A 13,063-nucleotide genomic window follows, 5' to 3' on the forward strand; every position below is an offset into this window, starting at 1 on the left:
AAGTATAGAAAGAAAATCTAGATAAAGTACACTCCTTATTAGAAAATTAGTGAACAATATGCAGAATTAGTTGGTCATTTTTCTAATTAGTTTATTGTACAGTAACTTTAATATGAATAAAAGGTCACTGGAATAAAAAATGTCAAGGGGAGAAATTAAATAAATAACCCATAATAGTGGTGAACTTGTACTACTTCTAGCGCCATATACCTTTCTTCTCATTTCCAAAGGTGACTATTATATCTTAAAGAAAAATTGTATTAGATTTCCTAATGGGAAAAAAGATAAGAGTAAGTATACATTATAATCTAAATAAATTTGCAGGTTAACTATTGAATTTTTTTTAGGCTAGACAGGAAAATGAGACAACAGAAGAGATTTTACCTAGCAAATATAAATCTGGTTCTTCAAAATCTCAAACATATAAATTACAAGATCAGGTAATGAGTTTAGAAGGTCAATTTGCTGAAGAATATGAAGATGAAATTGAAGATGAAGTTACAGAGGTGGAAGATACTGATTCATTAGAATATTGTGGAGAAACTATTAAGGAGGTAATGAACTATTGGATACCAGAGACTGGAGATGAAACAGATTTGGTATATGAACCTAGTGCATATAAAATGTATCATAAATGTATTGTTGAATGGAGTTGTTTATCATTTGATATAATTCCGGATGGATTAGGAAGTATTCGTAAACAATTTCCACATACATGCTATGTAGCAGCTGGTACTCAAGCAAATAGAGATGAAAATAATAGGATACTTTTGATGAAATGGTCTAAGCTACATAAGACAAAAAGAGATCGTAATGATGAAGATTCTATTAGCTCAAGTAGTGATTCATGTGAATCTGATTTAGAATATATTGATGAAGATCCAGTATTAAATGTTCAATCCATTCCACATAAGGGGACTATTAATAGGATCCGTGTTTGTCCTCAATATCCATCTTTATTATCTACATGGTCTGAATTAGGTGTAGTGAACATGTGGGATGTTTCAGATGCTTTAAATGGAATAATAAATAATTTTAGTAATTCTGGTGTAACATTAAAGGTGAAAACAGAAATAAAACCCAAATTAACTTATGAAGGACATCTAGATGAAGGCTTTGCTATGGATTGGAATCCAAATAGCCCTATCGAATTTATTTCGGGTGATAGGAAAGGTAAAATATCTTTATGGGAACCTACTGAAGATGGCTCATGGAAAATCAGAGATGTTTATAGACACTCTCAATCAAGTGTAGAAATACTACAATGGATGAAGGAACCAAGTCATAACACTATTTTTGCAGCTGGTTTTGTAGATTCAAATATTAATATAATTGATACCCGTTCTGATGATATATCTATTAGTATTCACAATGCACATAATGGGGATATTAATACTCTTTCCTGGAATCCAGGTAATGAATATTTGTTACTAAGTGGTAGTGATGATTGTGATATAAAATTATGGGATACTAGAACTAATAATACATTAGAAACTTTTAAATGGCATAAACAGCCTATCCTTTCTGTTGATTGGTTAGAGATAGATAGTGATGTATTTTTAGCTGCCTCACTTGACAACTCAATTAGTTTTTGGGATATTGGTATAGAACAACCACTAGTAGATGATGAAAAAAATGATAGTATAAATGTTAATGTCCCCTATAAAATGTTATTTCTACATATGGGACAAAATCATATTGCAGAAGCTAAGTGGCATAAACAGATACCAAATCTTGTCATATCTACAGCACAAGATTCATTTAATATCTTTATCCCAGATAATCTTTAAGTAATTCGAGGATTCATAATATCAAGCCTAGAACTAAATAAATATTACCGAAGTTATATAAAATATCTTTATATTACACTTTGTGTTAGGGAATTCTAGAGACTTTACACAATATATTATGTAGTCTTATTATATTACTATCACAAACTATCTTAGGCGCTGGAGGTTTTATTAACAATTACCTAAATGTAAATATTAGCTAAAATTTATCAAAATTATTATTTAAGATAAATGGTATCAGATCATTCTTCATTTTATTCTGATAGTTCATTAGATAATAGTAATAATGAAGAAGATTGGATAGATGATGATTCCCAAATTGAATTTGATATTGATACAAAACGAGATGTATGTGGTTTGACTGTAGATATAGATAAAGAAATATCATATCTAACAGAATTGAGATCAAAGTGTGGCCTTAATGATAATGATAATTCAAATTCAAATTGGTTAAGATTAATTGTAGATAGGAATATTGGGATTGAAATTAGTCAAATCGCTAAGGAATTATTAAGTAATATTTTATGTAATGAAGATGTAACATTTGAGAATTTGATTCTGCCAAAAAATCTTAAGATTAATAATCCATTAACCAAAAAAAATATTACTCTACTTATAGAGGCAGACTTTACTAGAGGTGATGAAATAGTTTTGGGTAATAGTTTATCAGAAAGTAAATTTGTAGCAAATACATGTATTGGTCATATCTATATATATAAAGAAAATAACAATCAAGAAGGATTTTTAAATCATTATGCAAATAAAGAAGTAGATCAAGTATTTGGATTTAAAACTTGGCATAAACAATTTCCTTTGGGATTAAAGAAATCTATGGAATCTAAATATAGTTAATTATAGGAACAAATTAATTTCATTATATTTCCTATTTATTTGTGCCTATTGAATAAATTTCTAATATTTTCAAGTACCCCTTTATGCTGATAACTACTACTTGTTGCTGCTACTTGCTGTTCCTGATTATCTTCTATATTGACCTCTAATTCTAAATTATCTTGTGGATGAGATCTCTTCGAATTATTTGTGTTTGTACTTAATACACTATCTCTTACTAAGTTAGACGTTTTAAGGTTAGAATTTGATTGGTCTTGAAGTGTATCTATTTCTTTCCTATTACTATGTGGTTCATGTAGTAAATTTGATATATTTGGTTCTATACTACTTAAATTTGTGATCTGATCTGAATAATTATGTAGTAAAGTACTACCCTTTTGAGTAGTCATTTGTAATTCTTGGGTACTTGATTCTGTATATACCTTACTAGGCGGTAATTCCTCCATAGATGTTATTGGTTTATCGATATTTTCATCTACAAGACTTGGATCAACTACTTCAGAGAATGAGATACCCTTAGTACCTTTTTTAAATGCAATATGAGATACCCTGACACATCTTCTATTTCCACAAATCATTTTGAATGGTTCATTATGTGTCAAATTTGTTTGCTTTATGAATTCATTAGGTTTACTACATCCAGATACCTTTCCAAATAAATATGCTAAGACATTAACTGTATATGTTATCCAAGGCTCATAAGTATCTGGTATATGTACCTTTATTACAGGGCAATAATTATATTTATTAATTGGACCTAACCAAGCACAACAATCATTGTATGTACCTTCATATTTTATTGGTTCTATTGCAAACTGTAATCTATAGTGTGTTGGATCTTCTATGGGGCTATCATCTCTTGGGATGTCTTTACTAATTGCAAATAATAATTGTTCTTGTAATTCTTCACTAGGCCAGAAATATCTTACTCGTCTTATAAATTCTTGATCAGAATAAATTCTTTCCTTCAAACTTACAACCAATCCTCTAACTTCATTATCTGTACGTCTTAATGAAGAGTCTGGTACTGTAATTCTAACTGGTCTAGTATTTATGACCCGATTCTGTGTACTTTGCATAATATTGAATATTAATATTGAAGACAAACTAATCATGTAATATGGTTCATTTTAGATCATTTTTTTCACACACAACACACAACACACAACACACAACACACAATAGGAAGTTTTAACATTCCAATAGTGGGGAAGGGGTATCCATTAACTACAAGAAATTAATCTGACTTGTTATGGCTCTAAAGGGAGTTAGGCAATTTTCATATTTATTACTGGAGGAAAATGAGGAATATTTATCAGATACTTCATGTTTATGCAAACATAATTTAAGTAAACGTTTATATAAAGATAATTTTAAGGGTAGGATGAGGATAGGGACAAAGTCAATAACAATAGAGCCTGATGATATCTCACTTCCAATGATTAAAGTGATGTTTGCGTGTATAGGTGAAATGACATACTCTGAAACTCAGCAAACTGGGGTAAATAAAACAATTAATTTCTACAGTTTATTGATTGCATGTAATAGCATTCGATTAATTACAGTTCAAATAATAAACGGTAAATCTCGTTGTGTTACTCCGAACTTAATAAAATCTAGTGCAGATTCAGGTACGAATTTTCAACTTCAAATTTTAATGTCATACGAAAATGTAAAGATATATATTTCGTTATGTAATGAATTATGGACATATTATAAAGGAGATAAACATAAGAAATCAGTTGAATGTATAGAAAATATTGCAGATAAATGGTTAAATAAATTATACTCGAATGATATATCTAATATGGAATATGAGTTTCTCTTAGATCATCGTGATAAATTCCTACTTACAAAACCATTAATAGCATACAGAGTTAAGCCCTTTATTAAACATAGGGGATTTTTGCATATTATGCAATCAGGTATTTATTTTAAATATCTGCCTAATTTTTCGAATAAACCCTATAAAAGAATTCCTTTAAAAAGTGTGTGGTTTATATTTCGTAGGATATACTCAATGAAACCAAATACCCTGGAATTTATTTGTGGTAAAGATATTTCTAATATTAATACAGGAAAATGGAAATGTATAGTTCTAGAGTTTCAGTCAAACCAAGATCGTGAATATGTTGCTACGTTATTACAATCTTATTTAACAAATATAAATTCTAAAAAACAAACTGATTTAATATCAATCAAATCTTATGCATCTTGTTCTTGCAAATCTTCTTGCCTCTCCCTACTATATGTGGATCCATTTTATGCCAGCCAGAGTATTTGTTTTAAAAATTATATGCAAAGTTTATGGATAAGAGGTGAAATATCAACTTATCATTATTTGGATTATTTGAATAGCATCAGTGGGAGGTCTAGGAGTGATTTATCTCAGTATCCAGTATATCCTTGGACATTATGCAATTTTGAAGGAAATTTCAATAATGAAAGTGATATAATAGAAAATAAGTCAAATTTCAGAGATTTATCAAAACCTTTAGGAGCTTTAAATGAAACTAATTTGGAGATATTAAAAGCTAGAATGAGAGATTTACCACCTAATGATCAATTTCTTTATGGTTCTCATTATTCTACACCAGGTCATATTTCTTACTTTTTGATCCGATCATTTCCTGAATATCAATTAAAATTGCATTGTGGAGATTTTGATGTTTGGAATAGGATTTTTCACTCAATTTGTGAAACTTGGAAGACTATTACACAAGGTAGAGCAGCATATATGGAATTAATACCTCAGTTTTATGAGCAAGATCCCAATTTCCTTTTAAATAATAAATTGAAGGTTCATACAAGCAATGGTAATTTGAGTAATGTTAAAATCCCGAACTGGAATTTTGAAGAGGAAGATTTAAATACTTGGAGTTCTGAGTATCAAGTTGCAAGGAAATTTTTGTATTTTATGAGACTAGCTCTGGAATCTTCAAATACAAGTGAACAAATTAATGATTGGATTGATTTAATATTTGGATATAAACAGAGAGGTAAAGAAGCAATACTTGCCAATAATTTATTTCATCCTATTACTTACATAAACTCTCAGATAGCAATTACGAAAGATTTATCACCTGTTTATATTAACTCATTCAAGATTAAGGACACTCCTGGAGAACAACTAGAATTACGAAATGGGAATTTAAGGGGATTTACTACAGAAGGAATTGGAAGTGAAATGTCTAATAAGTATATTTCAGAGTCTGAATCGAAGTTTAACGATGACATTCCTATAGTTAATGAGAAATATATCAATTCATGTGGAGGTGATATAGTTGCAATAAAGGCTCAAGTGGAAGAATTTGGTCAAGTTCCCATACAAATATTTGATGGCCCTCATCCAAGACGTAATGTAATTGATAAATCTAAAGTATTAAAGCATACATGTGATGATTTAGCTAATTATCCGTGGTTTGTCCTTCTCAAACTACGTACAGAGTTGATTGAATCTCAATTTGGGGATACTAGTTTAATTAATAATAGAGTGCAAAATTGTGATACTCTGGAGTCACATGATATGTATGACAAATATTCTGTACAAAAGTTTGGAAAGTATAATAATAATTCCGACCTTAGTAATAATACAGATAACCAATTGTTACACCCTATTGATTTTTCTTCTGATTTAGATGGATATGATAGATCTCTCCATACAACTGATAACTTTACACACTATCATTGTATCAATGAAACACATAAGTCTAATTTCGTTATTAATGATGGTAATTTGGTACAAAAGAAAAGTTCTGCAGCTTTCAACTCAACTGAAAACAAGATACTAGATATATGTAGTGATTCTGAAAGTGGAAATAAGAGTAAATTACTATCTTGTGTAGATTTACCACAAATAGAATTTCAAAATATAAAAGTAAACTCTTCTTTATTCATGGAATGGAGTGGATATCAAACACTATATACATGTATATCAAGAATTAATGACGAAAATTTGGATAAAATCGGAACTTTTCTTTATATGAATCCTTTAGTTACCGATTTTGTTACTAAATCATATATAGATAATAATTTTATTTCTATTACTCAATATGACAAATTATATATAATGGTTGTATTATGGAGAGATGGATTTCTTAGATTATATCAATATAATGCTAATAATTTAAATATAAATTCTAAATTTCATCAATTTGGTCAGTATAAAGAAATAAAGACAAATCCTTTTTTACCTCTATGTGTAACAGAAATAGATGAAGATCTGCAAAACAAAGTTTCTTATTTAAATGCCTTTCTTACGATGTATAATTCTTGTTACATCTTATATGTAGTTATTGGAACTAAAATTGGAGGTGTTTTGTACTTACTCTATGCCTCAGTAGAAGGGAATACTAGGCATATAACCAATTTTAAATTAAGGGTGTCAAGTGAAGTCAATATAGATCATGTTTCTAGGAAAGAATCAATAAACGAAAATATTTATATTTTTCTTAAAGATAAATATATTAGACAGTATAATATGGCCGAAATTACATATATCAAGATTTTCGAAGACAACAAAAATCAAGTATTTATCATTATTACCTCGTTAGATGGTGTAATTTCTATTTGCAAACACACTCACAATCTCCAATCTAAACTTCTTTTAAATCATCTTCAATGGCTTCCTATAATTGATATACCTCTACATGGAGATCCAATTTGTGTTTTGGAGACTAATTCAGTATTTTCATGGAAAAACATACACGTTCCAAAAGAAGAAACTGAAAAGATTGATAAAGTAACTAAAATTACCTTGGATTTTACTATAGAAGAGAATAAAGTTAAATCTAACATTATTCCTTACTCTCATGGAAATGAGGAGACAACAATAGGAATTTCCAAAGTGAGTGCAACTGGAGATATAAATATAAAAGAGCTATCATTTTCTTGCTTGATAGTCTCAAGTAACGAGTGGAATAGGAGTAAAGCATACTTGTGGTTTATAGAGCCAAGTGAAGTATATACTTTGGATATTATTGCAATGATAGGAAATTCCTCTTCACTAAAGTGTGATGAGGATCATCCTGATATAAATCATCCATTGAATAATTTTGATCAAGTATCATGGATAAGTACTGACAGGTATAATCTCTTACATTTTGTTGGATATAATCCAGAAACAAAGACTACAATTATAGTTACATGGGAGATTAATCAGAAGAAAACTAAACTAGTAGGGATTTTGTACTTACCAAATTTAGTTGTTTACAATGCTACCTGGGATTATTACAGGGGAGGGATTATCCTTACTGCAAAATATTTCAAATATGATCCTGTCTATAGTGAGAGTAACCATGTGACACATGAAAATATATATGCAACTTTGTCATTAAGAGATGACATAGCTATGCAAGATATACCTCTAACAATATACTTACTACCACAAATCTACATATTAAATTCAGATCTAAGGGTTTCACCTGTGGAGTATTTGGATACGAAGACTGCTTTGCAAGTATTAATGCCAAATCTACAATCAGTCAACATAAACAAAATATATTGTACAAAAGACCACTTGATTTTAGATTTGCTGAGTGGTCTTTTAATTTGCAATGTAGAGGTGGGTATACTTGAAGACTGAGCAGTTATTTAGAGTAGGAATTGTGAAGTAAAACAAAGTCTTAATGCTAAGTCTAATGGTTAGTTCCTTTGACCGATACATATATACTATGGAGACATACTTCGATGGGTTTCAGTAGAATACACTCTGACTTTGCGTATTTGTGCATTTATCTACCCCTGATTCTCGTGATAGATGTTGTACAAGTGATTAAGTTCAGCTTCATATTGTTTTCTTAACTTAAATCTCATTAATTTAGCAGTAGGTGTTAGTAGTCCATTCTCAATAGTAAAACCATTGCACTCAAGATGAAAATTATTTATTCTTTTGAGTCCAACTATGTTATTGTCACGTTCAACTTTCTTCAAAGAATTCATAATACCTTGACGTAGCAAGGTATCTTTCTTCAGTTTATAATAATTTTCATTAGCTTGCTGACATATATCATTGTACTGGGTTTCCCAATCATTTATCTTTACTCCTTGATCTAATAACCAAGCTTTTACATAATTCGGATCTGGGACAATAATAGCCATTATAACTGATTCCGTAGATTTGGCAGTAATAAATATCTGTGCTATAAAAGGTGAGTGTGTTGAATAGATATTTTCAATGGACTCTGGTGATATGTATTCTCCTTGAGATAGTTTAAACAAATGTTTCTTACGATCAATAATTCTGACAGCTCCATTATCAAGAAGTTCAACTATATCACCTGTATGTAACCATCCTTCAGTATCTATAGCTTCATTGGTCTCATTAGGTTGTTTCAGGTAACCTTTGAAGATTGTAGGGCCTCTCAATAAGAGTTCACCTTGTCTAGGAAGAGTTCTAACATCATAACCCATCTCTGGAACACTTAATAAACGAAACTCTACACTAGGAATAGGACCTCCAATATTGTTGACTGTCAAATCTGTGAATTCTGGACAAAACGTAGCTAGTGCCTCTGTTGTTCCAAATCCTTGGACAATTTGAGATTTTAGCAGAGCTCTCATATCACGTTGCATAGACTCCTCTAAAGGAGCAGCTCCACTTAAGGTGAATCTAATATGTCCTCCTAATAAATTACTTATTCTGTTGAAGACCAAGAAATCATATACAGAATTAACTACCGGATTCCTACTTCTTTTTTTCCTGTTCAAAATTGAAAAGAAAAAGTTCCGGGTTAATTTGCCTTTTTTCCTAATCTCTGGTAAAATTCTACCCTTGTAAAGCCTTGTAAATAGACGAGGAACTGATACAAAAACCGTTGGATGCAGGGACTGTAAATCTTCACCTAGATTCAGTATGTTACCATTATAGAAACCTATCTTAGCCCCAGAATAAATTAATATCAGATGCACCAAACGCTCAAAAATATGAGCTAGTGGTAAAAAGCTCAGATAAGTGTCTTTAGGACTCAAATTACTATCTGAACGACCCAAAAATGACCTTAAAGGTCCTGCTGACCCTGCAATCCAAATACCATTAGTTTGAATAACACCTTTGGAAGTTCCAGTTGTTCCAGAAGTAAAATATATAGAATTTATGTCCTCATACAAGGAAGGAGTTGGAGGATGTAAGTTTTTGCTTCCTAATTCCACAATGCTTTCAAAGGAAAGAAATTCTACATGCCGTGGTAAATCTGGGTAATCTTCAAGATTTATTGTCTCTCCATAAATAATTAATTTATTTTGGTCAATGCTAAAATCCAGGTGTGCTCCAACTTTGGCTGTATTCTCAGGTCTTAATACTATAACATATTTAATTTTGGGGATTTTATGTAATGATCTTAATATTGTTGAAATTACCTCGAAAGACACAACAATTGTTTTGGATTGAACCAAGTTTATACTATAAGATATTCCATCTTCACCAAGTGAGTCATATATGGGACTTATAACGATTCCATAGGTTGAGCATGCAGCATCTAGTAAACTCCATTCCAAACGGTTCTTGCTTAAAAGTGAAACTATTCTTATTGGTTTTTTAATATCAGGTGAGTGATCAATAAATGGTAAAGAATCTGGTAGAGAAAGCAATCCTGATCCAACATATCTAGCTAAAGTTAAAACTGATGAGTATCTATACCATTCAAACCGAACTTGATTTGCTTTTTTCGAGAATAGATTGAGAGACTTTTCTTTAGGAAACTCTGCAAATCTAGAAATAGGATCATTGTGGAATAATAGTTCATTATACCTTCTTCCATAAAGAAAGCTATTGTTACTTCTCAAAAGACCATGAGTATATATTTCATATGTGCTTTCTAATCTGGATTCAAAATTACTTACTAATTCATGAAGGAAATTACTGTGTCTATAAATAGGGCTCATCATTGGATCATTATCCGTCCCTGCAAGTGGATATGAGTGCATATATTGTGACCATTTCCCTTGGTAATAATTTCCAACTTCTCTTTCCTTGCATTCTATTATACAAAGTAGTTTGAAAATAGTTATAGTTATACACAATATGATAAGCTGAAGGTCTCTCATTTCAGCTATTCAGTTTTGTGTCAATCCAGATTCCAGAATTTTAGATATTTCACTAAATTACTATTTATTAGCAATCCCAATGCATTTACGTTACGAATTTCTAAGAAATACTTCGGAATTTTTACTTCCTCGATACCCGTAAATAATCACCGCTTAAACTTATACCGCCTAATTTCCGTTATGTCTATCTAGATGCTACTTCATTTGTAAGGATTACAAAAAGAGAAGTTACAATAACTAATTAACCGCAATTATACTCTTTATGGAACAGTTTTAGAGCGGCTAAGTTGACTGTACACTTTGGAGGGCTGCAAGGATTTGAAGAGAGGTGTTTTTAACGCAACTGAGTAACTGCTTTATTTGCCATTATTGGGGATTTTAATAAAACTTATTTGCCCATTTTTGTGTTAGTTTTTGCTTATAGCTTAAGATGTCATTGGACCTATAATCTGTTGGATTTTGACTGATAGAAGCAACGGTTAATTTACTTTCTAATATTACTTTGTGGTTTTTATAGTAGATTTTTTCTCTCAAAAATAAGAATTGGGATTTTAAAATGGCTGTAGGTGAGGAACAAATGAGACTAAGTACTAATAGTAATGTAGTTCAAGACATTGACAATGTAATAAGAACATCTGATAAATCTTCGTTATATAATGATAGTAGTGTAACTCCAGAAGTATGTGGAGATTACGCAGAGATAGGGGAAGACATACATGTTAATAATAAAGAAGATACTGATATAGATAAGGTTGATAATAGTCCCACATCAAGTGAAGGAGATTTTGAAATAGATAAGCAAGAGAGTTATGTAGAATTGCAGGGTTCTATATACAGTCACTGTAATTTTCCTTGTGCTCACCCTGCTCCAAACATGGAAATAAAGCTATTTGTAGGGAGAATACCTCGAAATATAGAGGAAGATGAATTAAAGAAATTATTTGAATTATATGGCAATGTAGTAAATATATCTATTGTACGAGAAAAGAACACTGGGATACATCGAGGTGCAGCTCTAGTTACGATGGAGTCAATTGCACAAGCAGATTACGCAATTCGTGAACTAAATCTTATAAAAGTTTTAGACAATCTTAGAGGTCCTCTAAAAGTTCAATATTCTACTGGAGAAGCAGAAAGATTTGGTTTTGAGGCAGAATCATGTATTCCTGGAGTTGACCAAGTTAAATTATTTGTCGGAGCTTTACCCAAAAATATCACTGAAGAGGAGATTAGTAATGTATTTTCTCCGTATGGCCAAATTAATGAAATATTCATTATGCGTGAAATACACACTGGTTTTTGTAGAGGTTGTGCTTTTGTGAAGTATGCCTTCAAGGAACAAGGGCTATATGCTATTGCAAGTCTTCATGGAGCTGCTACTTTGGGAGATGTTAATCGACCACTTGAGGTTCGCTTTGCCTCTAGATCAAGTAATGCAAATAATCTATTTCTAACTCATGGTCTACATCATTCAGCTATGGCCCACAATCCACCTTCAGGATCAGCTTATCATATTTTTAATAGTAGGAAACCTTGTCATATTGTTAATGATACATCCTATTTAAGTACGAATCCTACGGTAGTCAGTAATATTTTAAGTCACAGGGGTTCTTGTAGTAGAAATATTACTTTATTTGATCATAATGGGATATCTGTTGCAGCTACAACAAACATGTACCCTCGTTCAAGAGGTCATCCTTTATCTGGTTCTCCATCTAATTCTACTGCAGCTGCAGCAATCACAGCTAATCTCATGCCTAGATGTATTGGTATGTGGAAGGAATACTTCACTTCAGATGGAAAACCATACTACCACAATGAAATATCTCGAGTAACTCAGTGGGAAGTTCCTCCTGAGTTCATGAATTTCAGACCGGTATTTAGTCGTCAAGTTGTAGGACCTCCAGGTGCCAATATATTTATTTTCAATGTACCTTATGAATGGGAAAAGAAAAGTCTTATTCATCACTTTTGTAGATTTGGTCATATATTGTCAGCTCATCTAATGATTGATAAAAATAGTGGAAGGAATAAAGGTGTTGCCTTTGTTTCTTATGATCATGTTCATTCTGCAGCAGATGCTGTCAACAATATGAATGGTTTTGTTACTGAAAGTGGTAGAAAGCTTAAGGTCTCTATTAAACAAGGGCAGGAACAATTTGTCCAACATCTGATTAGTAGCAAATCATATTGACAAATATGTGAATAATTTGAAGTTTGACTCTGAATTCATACCATTGTATTGTCATATTCTGTTATTCATTCAATTGACTTCCCATTACTATTACTATACATAATTTCGATGTAAATTACTGATTATTTCTCTTTAACTCAAGGACTTCCTTTTACAATTATGTATCTTAATTTTGTAGAGGAGC

General features: G+C 31.1%; 6 protein-coding genes across 6 annotated transcripts; 4 read left to right on the top strand and 2 right to left on the bottom strand.

The window, feature by feature from the left end:
• Nucleotides 1-272: 272 nt before the first annotated feature.
• cand_016190 (uncharacterized protein) lies at nt 273-1,790 on the top strand (the record flags this gene model as incomplete). Its single annotated transcript, XM_067211853.1, has 2 exons — nt 273-290; nt 348-1,790. The coding sequence occupies 2 exons, from the start codon at nt 273-275 to the stop codon at nt 1,788-1,790; spliced, it is 1,461 nt and encodes a 486-aa protein (XP_067069305.1).
• A 231-nt stretch (nt 1,791-2,021) lies between these two features.
• Nucleotides 2,022-2,642, top strand: cand_016200 (uncharacterized protein; the record flags this gene model as incomplete). Its single annotated transcript, XM_067211854.1, has 1 exon — nt 2,022-2,642. One exon carries the CDS (start codon nt 2,022-2,024, stop codon nt 2,640-2,642), a length of 621 nt encoding a protein of 206 aa, XP_067069306.1.
• Nucleotides 2,643-2,677: 35 nt separating this feature from the next.
• cand_016210 (uncharacterized protein) lies at nt 2,678-3,721 on the bottom strand (the record flags this gene model as incomplete). The annotated part of the gene is made up of 1 exon (XM_067211855.1): nt 2,678-3,721. One exon carries the CDS (start codon nt 3,719-3,721, stop codon nt 2,678-2,680), a length of 1,044 nt encoding a protein of 347 aa, XP_067069307.1.
• A 173-nt stretch (nt 3,722-3,894) lies between these two features.
• cand_016220 (beige BEACH domain-containing protein) lies at nt 3,895-8,226 on the top strand (the record flags this gene model as incomplete). Its single annotated transcript, XM_067211856.1, has 1 exon — nt 3,895-8,226. The coding sequence occupies one exon, from the start codon at nt 3,895-3,897 to the stop codon at nt 8,224-8,226; it is 4,332 nt and encodes a 1,443-aa protein (XP_067069308.1).
• A 152-nt stretch (nt 8,227-8,378) lies between these two features.
• cand_016230 (long-chain fatty acid ligase) lies at nt 8,379-10,685 on the bottom strand (the record flags this gene model as incomplete). The annotated part of the gene is made up of 1 exon (XM_067211857.1): nt 8,379-10,685. The coding sequence occupies one exon, from the start codon at nt 10,683-10,685 to the stop codon at nt 8,379-8,381; it is 2,307 nt and encodes a 768-aa protein (XP_067069309.1).
• A 556-nt stretch (nt 10,686-11,241) lies between these two features.
• Nucleotides 11,242-12,879, top strand: cand_016240 (RNA recognition family protein; the record flags this gene model as incomplete). Its single annotated transcript, XM_067211858.1, has 1 exon — nt 11,242-12,879. The coding sequence occupies one exon, from the start codon at nt 11,242-11,244 to the stop codon at nt 12,877-12,879; it is 1,638 nt and encodes a 545-aa protein (XP_067069310.1).
• Nucleotides 12,880-13,063: the final 184 nt, after the last annotated feature.

This window comes from Cryptosporidium andersoni (assembly GCF_001865355.1).
Source record: "Cryptosporidium andersoni isolate 30847 chromosome Unknown contig_9, whole genome shotgun sequence".
Taxonomy (NCBI): domain Eukaryota; phylum Apicomplexa; class Conoidasida; order Eucoccidiorida; family Cryptosporidiidae; genus Cryptosporidium; species Cryptosporidium andersoni.